Genomic DNA, 17,102 nt, shown 5'->3' with positions numbered 1-17,102 from the left:
CCAAAGAAATCTGTAGGAGCGAAGAACATTCGCTTTATGATGGGACGGACAAGGTCAAATTTTTCAGAAAAAAAAAACAGAAGAATCAAGAAATTAGTGAAATTATAAAGTGCTCAGAATTAATCAGTCCCCTTGGGGATACGCCATGTGTTTGAATACAATTCAGATTCATGGAGGTTTACTAGCACCCGTGCAATAAAGGATGAAGGATAAAGTTTCTGGCGTTAATCAATCCACTTGGAATGCGCCCGCACGTTCACTCCAATTCAGAATCGTTTGAGGTTTTTACGAACGTGTATCTGGCCTCTACAATGACTTGCAGTGGCCGACCAATGTGCCAAGTCAGTGTTTTTATCCCCACAGACGAGTCTGGTACCAATTTATCGGTACCCCGGAGGGATGAAAGGCTTGGTGAGCACAAGGCCGGATGCGAACCTCCGATGGATCGTGCAGGTAACGGAACCTCTAACGGCTACACAATACCCGCCCTTCAGTAATTTACCTGGGTGTGGGGAATGTCGCGATCAAGAAGGTGGGACCCCAATGGTGAGGCCCATGCATTGCACTTTAGCAAGGGCTGACCTGTGTGGCAGCCCTGAGTTGAGGTTAGCCAACCTCTTACCATGACTACACCACACTAACTACACATGAGTTCTGTCGCATAATTTATTTGAATTGATCACCTTGATCACCTTGACTCCCGTTGGTCTTCGAACCGGTCGAGCGGGCGCCAGTAATTCTTCCATTTGTCCCGGTCGCGTGCCAGAGTAGCCCAGTGGTTCCTCCTTTCGCGTGGGACACGAAGAGCATCGTAATTTTCTTTGAAGGACTTCGTGAAGAAATCTGACCATCGGGTCGGCGGTCTTCCTGTATTGCGCTTAATATCGCGGGGAATCCAGTCGCTCACGGCTCTGGTCCAACGGTTGTCGTTAAAGCGCATCACGTGTCCGGCCCACCTTATTTTACTTTCCTTGGCAAACGCGGCGGCGTCTCTGATCTTCGATCGCTGACGTAGGAGAGAACTTCGAATCCCGTCTCTCACTTGCTTGAAACGGGATACTCCTAGCATCACTCTCTCAATTGCGCGTTCAATGACGCTCACCGCGTTTTCTTCCTGCTTGCGAAGTGCCCAGGTTTCTGAGGCATAGGTCAAAGCAGGAAGTACGGTGGTGTTGAAGAGGTGAGCACGGAGCCGGGTGTTCTTGGTCTTCTTCACTACGTCCTCGATGCTCTTGTACGCTCCCCAAGCCGCTCTTCTCCTCCTGCCCAGCTCGGGGGCCAGGTCGTTCATCATGTTCAATTCCCGACCCAGATAGACGTAGCTGGTGCATTCGGATATGTTCGTTCCGTTGAGCGTGAATGGGGCATCCGAGATCCATCCGTTCCGCATGAACATCGTCTTTTGAAGATTCAGCTCAAGACCGATGCATCCACATGTTTCGGCGAATTCGGTCAGCATTCGTTCCGCTTGGCTGATGCTAGGTGTTATCAGTACGATGTCATCAGCAAAGCGCAAATGGTGTAGCTGCCGACCATCGATCTTCACTCCCATGTCGTCCCATTCCAACTTTCGCATTGCGTTCTCGAGGGTGGCTGTGAATATTTTGGGTGAGATTGTATCACCCTGTCGAACCCCCCTCTTCACGTCAATGATGATATTCTTGTAGAATGGCGAGATTCCGGTCGTGAAGTTACTGTACAACTCTCGAAGCACCTTTATGTACTGAGTGGGAACGCCTTGGTTGTCCAAGGCTTCCACGACCGCTTCCGTCTCAACTGAGTCAAAGGCCTTCTTCAAGTCGATGAAAGTGAGACAGAGCGGCATCTTGTACTCTCGTGATACCTCGATGAGTCTCGAAACAGTGTGAATATGGTCGATCGTGCTGAATCCTTTTCGAAACCCTGCTTGCTCGCATGGTTGTCCTTCATCCAAGACCTTTTCAATCCTATTAAGGATCACTCTTGTGAAGAGCTTGTAGATGACGGACAGTAAGCAGATTGGGCGATAGTTGCCGATGTCATGTGGATCTCCCTTTTTATACAGCAACACGGTCTTGCTGGTCTTCCACTGTTTAGGGACCTTGCATTCCGACAGGTAACGTGTGAAGATCCTCGCCAGGGTGTTGATGAGTACTGGCGGAAGGTTCTTCAGGTGTTCTGGTTTTATTCTGTCGGGACCGGCTGCTGTACGATTTCTCACCGACATGATAGCATGTCGTATTTCGGACGGGAGAACCGCTGGAATGACATGTCCATCTTCCCTCAGATGGTGAGGAGGCAAGTGGGCACGGCTGTCGAAGAGATCAGAGTAGAAGTCGTAGATGATTTTCTCCATTCCCCTTCTCGATGCAATGGTTGTTCCCTTCGGGTTCCGGAGAGCTGTCATCCTTGTCTTGCGACTGGCGAAGTCTCGGCGGGCATAGCGGATGCTTTTTCCCGCCTCTGCTGCTTCAGCCAGCACTTCTGCTCTTCTCTCTTTAAGGTCTTTCTTTATCGCCTCTCTGCAAAGCCTTGCGAGCTCGGACGTAAGCTCTTGGTTCCCTGCGGCTCGTGCTGCTCCACGCTGGCGTATCAGCTCAAGAGTTTCAAGAGACAGGCGTCTCTTGGTTGTTTTAATACTCTCAGCCTTCTTCGCGCAGTCATGAAGGTGTTTGACAAGCCGGTCGTATTCCTCGTCGATGTTGTCCATTGCGGAATCTTCCCAAAAGCCGGCTAACGTAGCGAAGAGATCCCAGTTGATGGTAGTTCTGGGATTTCTCTTGCTGAACTTGGCGGCTTTCTCTGCTCTCCGCGTGAAAGAAAATCTTCCTCGGAGGAGGCGATGGTCCGATCCCGTATAGAACTTTGGTACAACAGCGACATCCGTCAGGCAGAACCTTTTATTGACGATGATGTGGTCTATCTCATTACGGTACCCTCCACCGGGTGACTCCCACGTCCAGCGTAGAGAGGAGGGCTTCTGGAATTGCGAGTTCCCATGGATGGTCTTAGTCGTCATGATGAACTCGGAAAGCCTCTCCCCCTGGTCATTCCATTGTAGGCCGTGGGTCCCGATGTGAAGTTCCTCCGGCGTTCTTCTTGGGCCAACTTTGGCGTTGAAGTCGCCAATTATGACCTTGTAAAAGGCATGATCTTCTCGGTAGAACTTCTCCAGGTCCATATAGAAAGCTTCGACTTCTTCTTCTTCGTAGCTTGATGTTGGAGCGTAAGCGACGAAGATAGTCAAAGCCGGTGTGGGACCACATCTTCTCATCCGCAGACGTCCGATTCGGGTCGTGAGTTGTTCGAAAGAGTCGATGTTCTGTGCCATACTCGTGTTGACGAGGACGCCAACTCCACCAACACCTCTACTGTCGCATGTTCCTAAGAACAGTTCTTCTCCAGTTTCAAATACAGCGTTGAGAGAGTGACGTCGTCTCGTCTCGGTCAGTCCGATGACGTCGTACTTGATCTTCTTGGCTTGCACCATCAGATCTTCGATGGCCGCTTCCGATGCAAGCGTGCGTGCGTTATAAGTACAGATCGTCATCCTAGTCCTTTTCCGTTTTGGTAGCCTACATGACTCCTGCAACCCCGTCCTACCTGGCGCTACCGTACCAGGCTTTCTACCGGAGTCAGGAGACTCTTTTCTATTACTGTTTTTTGCATGAAATTTAAAACCCACGGGCAGGTTGCAAGCCTCTAGTCCCATGGGTTTTTGGGAGAACTTCCGTTCTCCCAGAGTGGACATGTGGAGCTTATTTGTTGGAGGCGAATCCAAACCGCCTCCCTTGCACCTCCCAGTCAATTGATTGCAGGCTTTTGGCCGGACCGACGTGCGGGATACAATGATTTTACGAGTCAGTCCTGGCACAGCAGAAGCAGGGAGTCCATCCCCTGAATCCACCTGCGTCTCTGGGCAAGCACAAGGTCGCTTTTGGTCCGCGGTTAGCCCCCTATCCGCCACCTGGGGACGCGCCACGTAGCCTCGCGACTAACCGGCTGTGATCCCTCTAGTGAGGGAGATCCGTGGAATTTATTTGAATTATTTATAATAATTCATATAATTTATCTAATTTATCTATCTTTTTTAAAAAAATACCTCCCCTTTCTTTGAATCTATCATAGTCGTGTATCTAAACCTCATCAGAGGATTTGTTCACATATCGCTGCAATTCCCTTTTTTCTGGAAAAATCGCCGTTTCTTCAATGCTACATTAGAAAAACTGAGGTCAAGGACTCAGTCGATCACACACCAGTTGCATCAGGAATCCTACAAGGATGGTCCTGTTTCCTTTCTAGAGGAAACGAAGAAGGATATGTATGCATGTTTAACGTCACGTCACTGTCCGTATTTTTCTGGGAAAACAGACGACGACGAGAAGTCCAAATTGATGTTTTATTATCGCTACTGGAAACATCTTACCAGTCCAATAAAGAAAGTACTCAGTCTACTTCTGGATGCCATAAATAGGCGTAAAAGTGTAAATAGGACTTAGGGAGCCGTAGAACTTTCCCATCGCTGCTAGAAGTCCGTGGTAAGGTGACTGGTGTAATCAGACAACAACCTAAAATAAACGAAGAGAGAGTTCCCACGTATGAGAGAGAGGGATCTTGCGGCTTTGCTACCCATTTTTTTTTACTCATAACGTGAATCCAAAAATGTCTCCAGAGCAGCAACACGAACTCCGAGCGCCAATTTAGTGATGTTAACATCAAAATCAGAACAGCTCCTTATGACCACCTCATACCGAGAACTCGCTTGATCTTTTTCTGCTGACCAGGTGGTCCCACACTCGAATACATAGTGGTCCAGCTGACGTTGATATATTCGTTGCCGCATTTCTTACCGGAAATCAAATAAATAACACATGAGTCCTACAATCATTCTTTGTTCCGGATCCGGACATTCTTCACCTACCGTTAGTACTTCACGTGGGCGTATACATGCGTTACGTATAAGCGTTCACCTAATACCGCTGAAGAGGGGCTTCACGATCATTTCAGATTCTCTTCAGTGGTTTTTCATAGAGCTGCGATCACGTGACTCCCGAAACTGGATAATCTTGGATAACTTGGAAAATGCATTCGTTTCCATGATCTGTGCCCGCATTGTCCGCGTGTGATCTCCGATGCCGTCAATTTCGACGGTGTCTCTTGATCCCACCCACTATTGATCCTGACAAGTGCATTGTGGAACTTGGTGTCATCCTCACTTTCATTCCTTTCGTTTTCAATGAGTTAGTTCCGAGGGAAAGTCCAAGAGCCGTGTAAAAGTTAGCAAACGTAGTTTTTCTTCACATTTTTTTTTCTCGTCGCACCAGTTGTCGACTTTAATTTACTAAATTTGTTTGTTGTTGTTTACTTTTATTTTACTTTACTAGATTTTAGCCTCTATCTAGTTCATTTTTGACTTTTTTTTAAAAGGCATCACTCTACGAATTTGAGGTGGTGCTTATTTCAGGTGGAGTATTCATATACGGGAGAGTAGATTAAGGAGAGGGGTGATTCCGTCGAATTTTTCCCAACTGCCGTAAAAAAACGGCCCGGAAGATACGGTTCGGGCGTTCTGGCGCACTTTTTTCTACAAGGAGTTCGACTGGAGCGCGCCAGCCTTGTGCGGCGCCGCGTCTTCCGGGCCGTTTTCTTACGGCAATTAGGAAGAAATGGACAGAATCACCCTCCTCTCCATAATCTACTATCCCTTATAAGAATACTCCACCTGAAGTCCGTACCATCCCAGATTCGTGGAGTGATGCCTTTAACTATGGACTACATCACAATGTTCTAACGCTGTATGGTATGTCTAGGTTGATAGATATGTCATTCGTGTAACTGTATAAGTGCACAGAATATTCGGTTACCTCGTTTTCGCCTATAAAAAATCTTGCCCATAATCGCGTTTCGCTTGTCTTCGTTGACTTTACATTCTATAGAAAAGAATTGTACGCTCATTTTGTTACGCTTTTCAGAATTTGTTGAGAACTTATCTCACAACTACAACTTTGAATTTTTGCTCAGGTGCTTGCTTAACAATTTCTCTTTTTTCTCAATACTCATAGACGACAGTTTCAAATTGTATTCAAACAGTATCAAATCTCAAGGTATAAAATTTCCCCGGATTTTAATACACTTCCTATTCTTCGATTGTGCCGGGTATATAATTTCGATTATTTTCCTTTCTGTACTATTATTTACTGTGAAATCTTAATTACGCATTTGTCTTTTTTCAATCAATAACCGAAGAATGCGATATCTGAAGCGTTCTTCGGCTATTGATTGATTTCATTAGAATCCCGCGCATAAGTCTGTAAAAACATTGCGTTGCTCAATTGCGTATAAAAATATCACTGTTGGCGATGTAACAAGTCACGACAATTTTTTTCCACAACTTTACTTTACCAAGCATTACACAATTTCTTGCATTTGATTTTTAAATGTCATTCAAATCGTTTAATTTTTTCCGCTGTTAGCTCTGTCATATATTTCTGATTCTTACAAATAATTCCTTTGCGCTGCTCAAGCAGATTTAATTTTTCGCTGTTAGTTTTATCACGTATTTCATAAGTCCTTTCGAGTATTTCTAGAAAATCTAGAAAATAGAATCTTCTTATTTTTTGTAATCTTGTAGTCCTCTTTTTTTTTGTAAACTTCTTGTTTTTTTCTTTGTGATCTTATTTTTTCATCTTATTTTTTGTGAAATGTAATCTTCTTTTTAAAGTAAAATAGAAAAATAGAAATAATTGTAAAGAAAAATACGAGTTTGTGAGGTTTAGTTAGCCTAATTTGAAGTGAAACCTGCCTACATTGGTTGTGTTGGTGTATTGTGTGCAAATGTAAGTTCAACCGCGTGGTGTGGTCAAAAACCATCTGACCAGCATTCTGCAAATATAAGTCAAGCTACGCACACCAATACGCAACAGGCTGGATTTCCCCGTAATAGAAAATCTTGTTGTTTTTTTCATCATCAATAAATCGGTCATCAAGTGACCATTTGTTACGAGTTTTAGCATCCTCTCTTCACACTTTCGCCAATTCCTTTTATAAGAGGTTTCTTTAAGATTTCTTAAGGGATTAGAGAGAACGAAGACATTTTAGGAGACGGTTCCCAGTCGTCAATCTGGATTTGATTTCTTGACTGGATTTAGGGAAGGGAATAACACCCGGATCATAATAGGAAACTTCAACAATCACTAAATCTCAACTTTTCTGCAATGTGAATTCATCTATAGCTAGAGAATCAGTGTTTTGGCTATGAATACAAGGTTGCGTTTTTTTTGTTTTGTTTAGAAACGAGCAGGAGATTTCAGGCTGATTTCTGAAAATTCCCAACAAGACCAGCTGTTCAGAATGTTTACGCGGAAAAACCTTATCAGCCCAAATCTTCAGGAATTATCTCTCTGTTGGAAGTATATACATTGTAAAAAGTCTTTTATTTGACAAATGAGTGTCGCATGGAATGCGGATAGAAAATAGCAAACATTAAAAAAATCTCAAATGAACATTAGTCAAACAAAAGACTATTCAATAATACTACCGGTAATAGAGAGAATAAAAGTCATAAAGCACGTGAATATAATATCTGCAGAATGATAACTAAATAGAATCGTGCAGATAACTAAAACACTTCTTTGAAGTCTTATGTGCCGTGCTGAGAAGTTTTCCAATCATTATTTTATGATTGTGGGCAAAATTACAAATTAGACAAAAATTTTATGTGCATTTATGCTTAATATACATTTATACTGTAGCTTAATATTTACCGAAAACTGGTCCCCATCATGTTCTTCTTGACGCAGTGGAATTAATGCATTTATGTGTTCCCCGTTTTTCATATCCCCTGACTTTTCTAACAGTTTTTCCTTCTGCTGACTTACGTCCCCCTCTCCTTTTTTTTGTTAGGCGTTTGATTGTGCGGAAAAGGCGGGAACTGATCAAAGACAACTTCTCGCTCAAGATCAATTTCTGGATTGCGGTCTCTTCCAGAGAAATTTCTAAGGAATTGTCACTATTTATGGAAAAAAAGAAGTGACATTGTTAAAGTCTTACGTAAATCCTAAAGGGGAACTACCGATATTTGCGCTACACTAGGCGCAACACTGAATTTTGTTATCAAGGACGTGTAAGCTTTGCGAAGACGTGGTTGGAACAATAGCATCGCCACAGGATTTGTCATCGTGTTCATCGTCGAGATGATCATCGGGAAATGATAAGCCAGATCGTTTCCGGGAAGAAGTGGAGGGAGAATGTAGAAAAGTGCACTGCTTGCGAATTGTAGAGCACATATCAACGAGAATTGAAACACCTAAGAGGAGCACATCACGGCATTCACGCTAAACGTAAATAGCGTTTGTAAACAACCCACCAATATGATATCTTTACGTCTACGTTGCCATTTATCACTTTTTACGACACCATCCAAGCGAAGTCGAACAGCAATGATTTGGATGTAGATAAACACGTATAAGATAAAATTAATCGTTGGAAAAATGAATCCGAAATGGTTCAATACTGGACCATAGAATTTGCAGGTACTAAAAGGTTTAAAATTAAGAAACCTTTGTCAAATTTCAAGCATAACCTATATTCTTAAGACGCAAAGAAAATGTCTTGACAACCAGAAAGTGAGAAAGTGCTACATTTGGAGATTTTCGCAGTCGTTTTTCAAAACTACGTCCCAAGACCTACCTACTACTGAAATAAGTCCAATATAGAAAATTTACTTGAACGCTGACTCTGAAGAGAACGCCCTAAGTGGAAAATCAAGCAAGCACAAAAAATCCCCATAGAAATCACCTGCATCCGTAGGTGAACGTCAGCGTATAAGGATTTGTTCGAGTCAAACATCCTTCTCCAGCCATATGAACTGTTATTAAAATTGAAAAAAACCATGGAATATATGCAAAGCAAGCGTACACTATTGTTCTTGTAGCCATGTATCGTTGAATCTAGAAATGAATTTCTTGCATTCATAATATTCGTCTTATAAACCTCCCTAGTCAAACTTTTAACTACTAAAGAGGATTATTTAATAATTAGAGCAAAGTATATTTAAAAGAACTGCTTAGTTTGCACAAAATTGTGCAATGTCGACCAATCCAAGGAAGGGGGGGGAGGGGAATTTTGTTAACATAATTATATCATTGTACAACCTAATCGTTCCAAAATTGAACAATACAAAAAGTGCATGTTTACTATAGAAGAAATGTGATTTTCGAATTATAGCGTGGACTCACAGTAATATTTCCCTAAAATTTGGTTGAGTAAAGTCCTGAACAGAATGTTATTTCTCTCTAAAATTTCTAAAGAGCTCGAACTCCTAGAGTATAGTGGGAGGATATGGAAGATTTACCTCGAGAATTAGCGCGCACCTATCACTCACAGGCAACCATTGCAGTTAATGTGATGAAACGCAGCGCTTCAGGTGCAGCTAAGGTGAATTCTGATCTAGGTTTATGATAGAGGCGATAGGGCGGGCGTGGCGCAGACGGTTAGAGGTCCATTGTAGCCACGCGGTTGAGGGTTCAAAACCGCCCTAGCGCAAACCAAGCCCTTTATCCCTTCGGGGTCGATAAATGGTGCCAGACTTGTCTGGGAGGATAAAAAGACTGACTTGATCATCGGCTGGCCCCCGCAAGTCATTGTATAGGACAATACACGTTCCAAAACCTCAACGATTACGAATTCCAGTAAAACGCTTTGGCGCGTCCCAAGTGGATTGATACGCCAGTGACTTTATCCTTTATCCTTTTTTTATGATAAACCTGCTGTCATCTACGTAATGTGCGTTCTTTTGTCGTTGGAGGTTTGAACATGTCTCTGCCTACTTTCTTACATTCTTTTCTGTTCAGCAATGAAGTATTTTTGTGGCTTATACAATAGATGTTAGTGTTGGAAGCCTTTAAGCAACTATGGCTCCAATTAACCGAAGTCATCTGCGACCCAATGTCTCCTGTGAGCCCTCTCTACAAGACCACAGTCTACAGCCGCCGCTAATATGTATTCTTTTGTAAACGTCTCTCAATGAATACGTAAGAGAAGTTCGTACTATGTAAACCATGTCCGACATTGCCAGTGGCTGCCCTACTACCTACCTTAGAAAGACTTCCACAAGAAAAAGATTCTGTTTTATTGTTGGTGGAAATTCTACCAGATATTCCGAATGGGATTTTTTTTTCGACTGGATAAACAGTAGAAGGTACGTTATACGTCAAATTTCGAGCTCGTCCATTTTGATCACAATTATCTCACGCACAGCGCGCCGTCCTTTTGAACTTTGCAGATTCTGGAATGTTCTCTCAGATTCCAGAACAGTTAGACCTGGCACCCGAGAAGACTAGTGATATTTAGCACTCTCTCATTAGTTTTTCAGTTACAAGGTAAGATTTCGGAGTTTTCCAAAATTATTGTAAAATATTCAAGGATGAGGAAATTTACAAGATCTACGATTCCTTCAATTTCTTTATTATTCGAATTTCGCATTCGAATTTTTTTCTCAGCCGAAAAAACGATTACCTGTGGTAGAAAGAAGAGCAAAAATCGATCGACAGCAACATTTGTTGTAGTGAACATTAAAGCCAGATAACCGAGATTATCACCCGTTGAGAGTATATAATTCCAAGGATCTTTGAGGTATAAGGATCCCACCACAGTAGGTATTAACGCTAAACTGTTGGCGAATAGATAGACAATACTGGACGCAATAAAACTGATCACATGGAAGGAAAATAATCGATCTAGTATCGATGTCCTTGTGACGATAATGAGTAGCATTAGGTTGAGTATGAACGATATTACAGTGAAGAGTATTAGAAAAAAGCCGAGGTAGATCCGATACGCTATCAGCGGTTCGTTTGGGTGATCATCACGAAAGCATTCAAGTGTGGTTGCCATAGCGCTAAAAAACAATTTCAACATTTACAAACGAGGCTACGAACTAAGGGGTGTCATTTAGCTGTATTTAGTCACTGGATGAAGAAATAACGAGTAGACACGGAATGAGAAATCATCAGGACGAGTAGATGATAACAACAATGCAAAAACCAGATTAAATGATTCATAACAGCATTTTTCTATAGTCATTCATCACCTCATATATGTAAGAAATAAAGAGCAGAATGTTGTTCTACAAAATACATAGTATCGCTGTCTTTAGGTGCCTCCATTTGAAAAAAAGAATAGGCATTTATGTACTTCTGTTAAACATTTATTTACTTTTTTCCAGACGGAAACAAGCAAATTAATATGCAACAGAAATGCATAAAGTAATAATAAGCATGACATAAAATATAAAATCATTTCATGTGAATGTACACGTCCTTATGTACGTGTACAAAGTGTCCGTAGAGTTATGGTGTTCGTTTGAGCGGTGTACGGGGAAGCAACAAAACAAGATAGAAATGTGAAATCTTCCATGATGTGGTCGAGATGTGAACAGTATGGAGGATAGTCCAGTGCTTGCTTGGGTGGCTTGCTAAGTTCAAACCCGTGAACAGAGTGCAACGTGAATATCTAGGTGCGGATTGGATAGGAAGCGAGCGATTCCGACAAGCCAGAGGCACCACGATCTCCGGCTCTGACGCCCTTAGATTTTTAAGAGAACCGCAGACGTTATTCACCTTGTTCCACCAGACGTCCTTAAAAGGATCACTCCACGAATCTGAGGTGGTACGGATTTCAGGTGGAGTATTCGTATACGGGATCGTAGATTATGGAGAAGAGGGTGATTCCGTCCATTTCTTCCTAATTGCCGTAGAAAACGGCCCGGAAGATACGGTTCGGGCGTTCTGGCACACTATTTTCTACAACGAGTTCGGTTGGAGCGCCCAACCCTTGAGCTCGTGCCGCATCTTCCGGGCCGTTTTTTTACGGCACTTAGAAAGAAATGGACGGAATCACCTCCTTCTCCATAATCTACTATGCCGCATACGAATACTCTACCTGAAATCCGTACCACCTCAGATTCGTGGGGTGATGCCTTTAAGAGAATCGCAGACGTTATTCACCTTGTACCACCAGACGTCCTTAACCGTGTGTGGGAAGAAGTTGAGTATCATTTAGATGTGTATAGGGCAACAAATGGAGGCCCTTCCGAATTGCACTAAATAGATAAGAAACGTGAAGAGTTTTCCTTTCATATGGTAAATATTCCATCTTGTTTTGTTGCTTTCCTGTGACCGAAGTGAGAGTGATTTGCTACTCGAGTTTTGTTAATCTTAAGACACTTTGTCCTACAGCATTCTTTGCCTAAGGCCATTTTTTCATAGGTAAAGGATGTTTGTAAACGGCGCGTCATGGCCCTGAAATCTTAGTCGGAATACTAGAGCTACTGACTTTAATTTCCTTATTTCCTCACGATGAGAAACGAAACTTTCCTTTATCCTCTCATTTTAACTGATCAGCCAGCTTTTTGATCTACGACTTGCATCATTACATACATCTTAAGTCAAAAACCACTTTCTTTTTTTTTGTTATGTTTTACTAGGATTAGTTTTCTACACTTTTCTATGTTAGATCTCCTTTATTAGAAAATTAAAGTATATTAGTTTTTATGTCGCAGAACATTTACAATTAATTTTCAATTTACTGCTAAGAAATAAATGTGGCATATAAACGCTACAGTAGCCCTCAACAGATAGCCTTTGTTAATTTGAGCGTTTCGTTTGCCTGTGATCTCATTCTCGAAACTTTTAACCTACAGTTCCCTTACCTATATTAGGACCAAACCCTTTTCAAGGAAAGAGTGTTGTTTTCATGTTTCCATTGATATTTTGATAAAACATAATTTCTAGAACTACCTTAAGTGAAAATTTTTCTATTCTCCCCTACCATTTTTTTTTACCAATAAATTAAGAGACTCTGATTGACGGAAATAACGAAAAAAGTGAACGCATGAATAAAATTTAATGTGAAGCAATTATATTCCGAACTCACAATAGTGAAGATTAGAAACGCTTAATTTGAAAACCCATCTATACCTATGTACTCTTTACACCCGTTTGCTCTTTTTGCTGCTACTTCTTGCACCAACAAAGTTATAATGAAGACTTAGCATTACAAATTAAACGTAAGGCAATTAACGTTACAATTTAGCCATAGTAAATGATGAAGTGAAAAAATCACAGGAATATGTTGTCATTAACATACGATGTGCGCTTCATCTAAAAATTCTGACGACTTTAATCTCACTCAAGCATTTAAAAAAATCAATAGTATTGAGTTGAGGAACAAATTGTCTTTTTTGAATCCACAGAAAAATAAAAACAAATAAAATAGAAAAGGAAAAACTTAGTCAAGATCCTTTAGGAATAAAAAAAGTGATTTAAAAATATCGAAATGTACTATCTTGAAGAGCAAGGAACTTTATTTCAAATGAGATGAACCGGGTCCCAATGCGGTAGCGAGTCCAGATTGCCCCGAGGAGGACTCCACAGTATAGGATTGGTACGAGGCCGCAAAATTTGGAAGCAGTGCAGTTGTTGGTGCAGGAGAACCCCTTTTACCTCATTAGATTAATACCATCTTTCCCTCAAAAATGGGGAACACGCATGCAAACGGTTGTTTAAACAGTGGCTAGCAGTGGTATACGAAGTCTGACGTTCATTGAATATTATGTTCATCAGTATGACGGAAGACATTCACGTCATTCCATGTTTAGCACCTCTCTCTGTGCTTTTCGCAGGGAAAAAGAGAAGAAAAACTCAAACTTCAAATAAGATTCTCAAATCATTACGGTATCTCAGGAACACAGTTGTAAAATCAAGTTTGAATATCCTCTATATTTAATACTGACGTTTTTAGGAAAAAAAAATTGTGATATTTTCCATCAGCGCTCCGATTCCTTAAAGGCATTACCCCACGAATCTGAGGTATTACAGATTTCAGGTGGAGTATTCGTATGCGGGATCGTAGATTAAGGAGAGGGGAGTGATTCCGTCCATTTCTTCCTAATTGCCGTAAAACACGGCCCGGAAGTTACGGCTTCGAGCGTTCCGGCGCGCTATTTTCTACAACGAGTCCGACAGAATCACTCTTCCTCTCTTTAATCTACGATCCCATGTACGAATACTCCACCTTAAATCCGTACCACCTCAGATTCGTGGGGTGATGCCCTTAAGGAGAACGAGCGTTCTTAGGAACAAGGACTGATTCTGTTGCAGAAACATAAACATAAACATTGCACATAACATACATAAACTGCCACTGGATTTATTTTTCATTGATCAGTGAAGGAAAGGGGGGGGGGGGGGGTGTGTTGAGTCCGGGTTTTGGTTACGTTCAGACTGGTAAATTGAATAAATAAGTGGAATTGTAGCAGCACCTTTCTGTCACGAACGAGTGAAATTTGGAAGAGGAGCAGTTTGAATGTCTACTAGAAAACTAGAAGTGGACTATGGAAAATCAAGGAAAGTATATCTGGGATAAAAGAATTTTGTTCACCACATTTTTGGTGAAAAATGAGGTACAGGATTCTGCGCTATTTGATGGGATGATGCAATATTTTAGCTCAAGTGAAGCTGGAGGAGAGATTTCTCTAAGTAAAACTTTGAACAAAAAAAAAAGTATAAATCACCTGTCAAATGTCTGTATGTATTTGCTATGTAAGAACTACGCGATTCACGTTTTCTTTAGGATCAGAATTCAGTTGTAACAAATTGTGCAGCCAATGAACAATTGAAAATCATGAATAGGAGGAAAAATTCTAAGGTTATAATGTAATAAAGTTACACCGTCAAAGAATGAATCATGCTCCATATTATCTTATCTGCACTTTGCAGAATCCCTTCTTAGCAAATCAAAAAGTTCCTCTTGTCTTAGAATTTTTGAAGTTATCACGGCAGAACAATTCAAGATGATTACTTGGAAACACCCATCTGCGATAAGAACTTCCTTCTCCTTCATTTGTTCCATTAGATTCACATTTTCTATTCACGCAACTAGACATCAAGCAATTGCTGAGCGTAATCAAGTATCTTTCGATTCGATCTGCAAGTGGGCTGTTATGAATTTTCTATAGTGAATTATTGAGTATTCTAAATGTTCTTCATAATATCTGATTGAGAAAAATATTCTCACAAACATTCTCTATTTCTTCTTAAAGCAGCGTAAAGCAATGAAAAATTCAAAATGATCTAATGGATTCGTAAAAGTTTAAACGCTTCTGACCTATGTCCATATGTGTTGGAAGTTTCATGTACACCCAAACACTTTTGCGATTTTTGTCTCAACATGCATAAATTGATGAAATGATTGCAGCTATCCACGCACATTCTCTAACCTAATTTAATTCTTTAAATTTTTTTTCACAGTATCAACGGGAATGAACCTTTTAGAGCTTTTCATCAAACTCCATCTCATGTTTAAATAATGGTTACGTTGCGTTTATACTCTGTCGCGAACCACGGGAACTATTACCCAAATTTACCAGTTCTACACGTTGAAAAAAGCTACGAGACATAGGACATTAACGTCTTATGCGGAATCCGATTCTAATTAAAACCTGTGACAAAGACAGCAAATCTAAAATATTTGTTGCAATCCTGAATTCGCTCCGAATATCGTCAGTTGAAATCCAATACAGTTGTACTCGTTGTAGACTAATTGAGCGCGGCGTTGGTGGCAACGTCTTCGGAATACAACAGTCCGGACCAGAAGAGGATCACCCTTCTAGTCATACATTTAACGACTACCTTCCGAAACTTCTCGATCTCCTATGAATTCTGGATGGTCTGGTCGCGAGCCTACCGGTTACAAATCTTAAAAGCAGCATACCACGAATCTGACGCGGTGAAGGAATCCGCGAGAAAATCTGGAGCGGAGAGTTGTAGATTGCAGAAGAGGTGGTTTCGCTCATCTCTTCCTGATTGCGATGAGAAACAGTTTGGAAAACGAAGTTTTTAAGATGATTTCAGTCGCAACACGCCACTTTTTTGGCGTGTTGCGACTGAAACCATCCTAAAAACTCGCACCGCTTCCAGGTCCGATCGGTCGAAGATCAGTAATGTCTTCTCATCAGGCTATTCAAGTAAAACCAATGGATAGGCTGCTAAGGGGGCCGAAACCTGTGCAGAGGAGCGTTCAAACGTAACTCGTAATAACCGAAATGGATCCTACGCCATTTCTTACGCCAATCAGGGAGAGATGAGTGGAACCACCCTTAATCCCGCAATCTACGACCCTACCTCTGGCTTTTTCCGCAGATTCCCTCACCGCGTCAGGTTCGTGATATGCTGCCTTCAAAACTTCATTATATTACCTTACGTATATCACATAGCTAAAGTTAACATATTGCCGCCAACAATATTACCGTCATTAGTGATATAAATATCATATCAGTGATATATACACACACAATATCTTGGTGACGTGATTGTTATCATAACAGCTACGACTGCGATATCACTTCTTGTTTTCTTAGTTCTGGAAATAAAAATACTTTCATTAGAAAATTTGAGTTCCTATTATGTACGTTGGACTTAAAGACATCACCCCACGAATCTGGAGTGGTACGGGTTTCAGGTGGGTTATGCCCAGAAGGGGTCGTAGATTATGGAGAGCAGGGTGATTCCGTCCATTTCTTCCTAATTGCCGTAAAAAACGGCCCGGAAGATGCGCGCGTGCACAAGGCTGGCGCGCTCCAATAGAACTCGTTGTGGAGAATAGCGCCCCGAAACGCTCGAAGCCGCATCTTCCGGGTCGTTTTTTACTGCAATTAGGAAGGAATGGACGAAATCACTCTTCTCCCCACAATGTACGACCCCGTATAGGCATAACCCACCTGAAGCCCGCACCACCATAGATTCGTAGGGTGATGCCTTTGAGAGTGAATTCATTGAAAATTTCCTGCCGAAAAGACAGAAGCTTTTCACATTCTTCTTTGAAAATAAAATTTTAGAAGTATAATTGAACATGGAGTAATACTAAAGTGATTTCTTGCATAAAGTTCTTCCATAACACCTGTATCACCTGCGCTCCCGTTGTTCATCGATCTGCTCGAGCAGGCACTAGTAGTACTTCCGTTTTTCCCGATCGCGTGCAAGAGTTGCCCAGTGGGTTCTCTTCTCGTGAGAGGCTCTAGTAGCGTCGTATTCTTCTTTGAAAAACTTCGTGAAGAGGTCTGACCA

General features: G+C 41.7%; 2 protein-coding genes across 4 annotated transcripts; both read right to left on the bottom strand.

Moving 5' to 3' along the window:
- Window positions 1-688: 688 nt before the first annotated feature.
- RB195_016678 (uncharacterized protein) lies at window positions 689-3,730 on the bottom strand (the record flags this gene model as incomplete). 2 transcript variants are annotated; one of them, XM_064183315.1, is made up of 1 exon in its annotated part: window positions 689-3,730. In XM_064183315.1, one exon carries the CDS (start codon window positions 3,728-3,730, stop codon window positions 689-691), a length of 3,042 nt encoding a protein of 1,013 aa, XP_064039195.1. The 2 variants fall into 2 exon arrangements, with proteins under 2 accessions (XP_064039195.1, XP_064039196.1); XM_064183314.1 differs by having other exon boundaries at window positions 689-3,529.
- Window positions 3,731-8,035: 4,305 nt separating this feature from the next.
- On the bottom strand, window positions 8,036-10,872 carry RB195_016677 (uncharacterized protein; the record flags this gene model as incomplete). Of its 2 annotated transcripts, XM_064183312.1 has the most annotated exons (4): window positions 8,036-8,284; window positions 8,345-8,513; window positions 8,776-8,927; window positions 10,495-10,872. In XM_064183312.1, 4 exons carry the CDS (start codon window positions 10,870-10,872, stop codon window positions 8,036-8,038), a joined length of 948 nt encoding a protein of 315 aa, XP_064039193.1. The 2 variants fall into 2 exon arrangements, with proteins under 2 accessions (XP_064039193.1, XP_064039194.1); XM_064183313.1 differs by lacking the exon at window positions 10,495-10,872 and having other exon boundaries at window positions 8,776-8,840.
- Between the last annotated feature and the right edge of the window lie 6,230 nt (window positions 10,873-17,102).

The sequence above is a fragment of the Necator americanus genome, chromosome II (assembly GCF_031761385.1).
Source record: "Necator americanus strain Aroian chromosome II, whole genome shotgun sequence".
NCBI lineage: Eukaryota > Metazoa > Nematoda > Chromadorea > Rhabditida > Ancylostomatidae > Necator > Necator americanus.
This window is presented reverse-complemented; position numbering and strand designations above follow the sequence as displayed.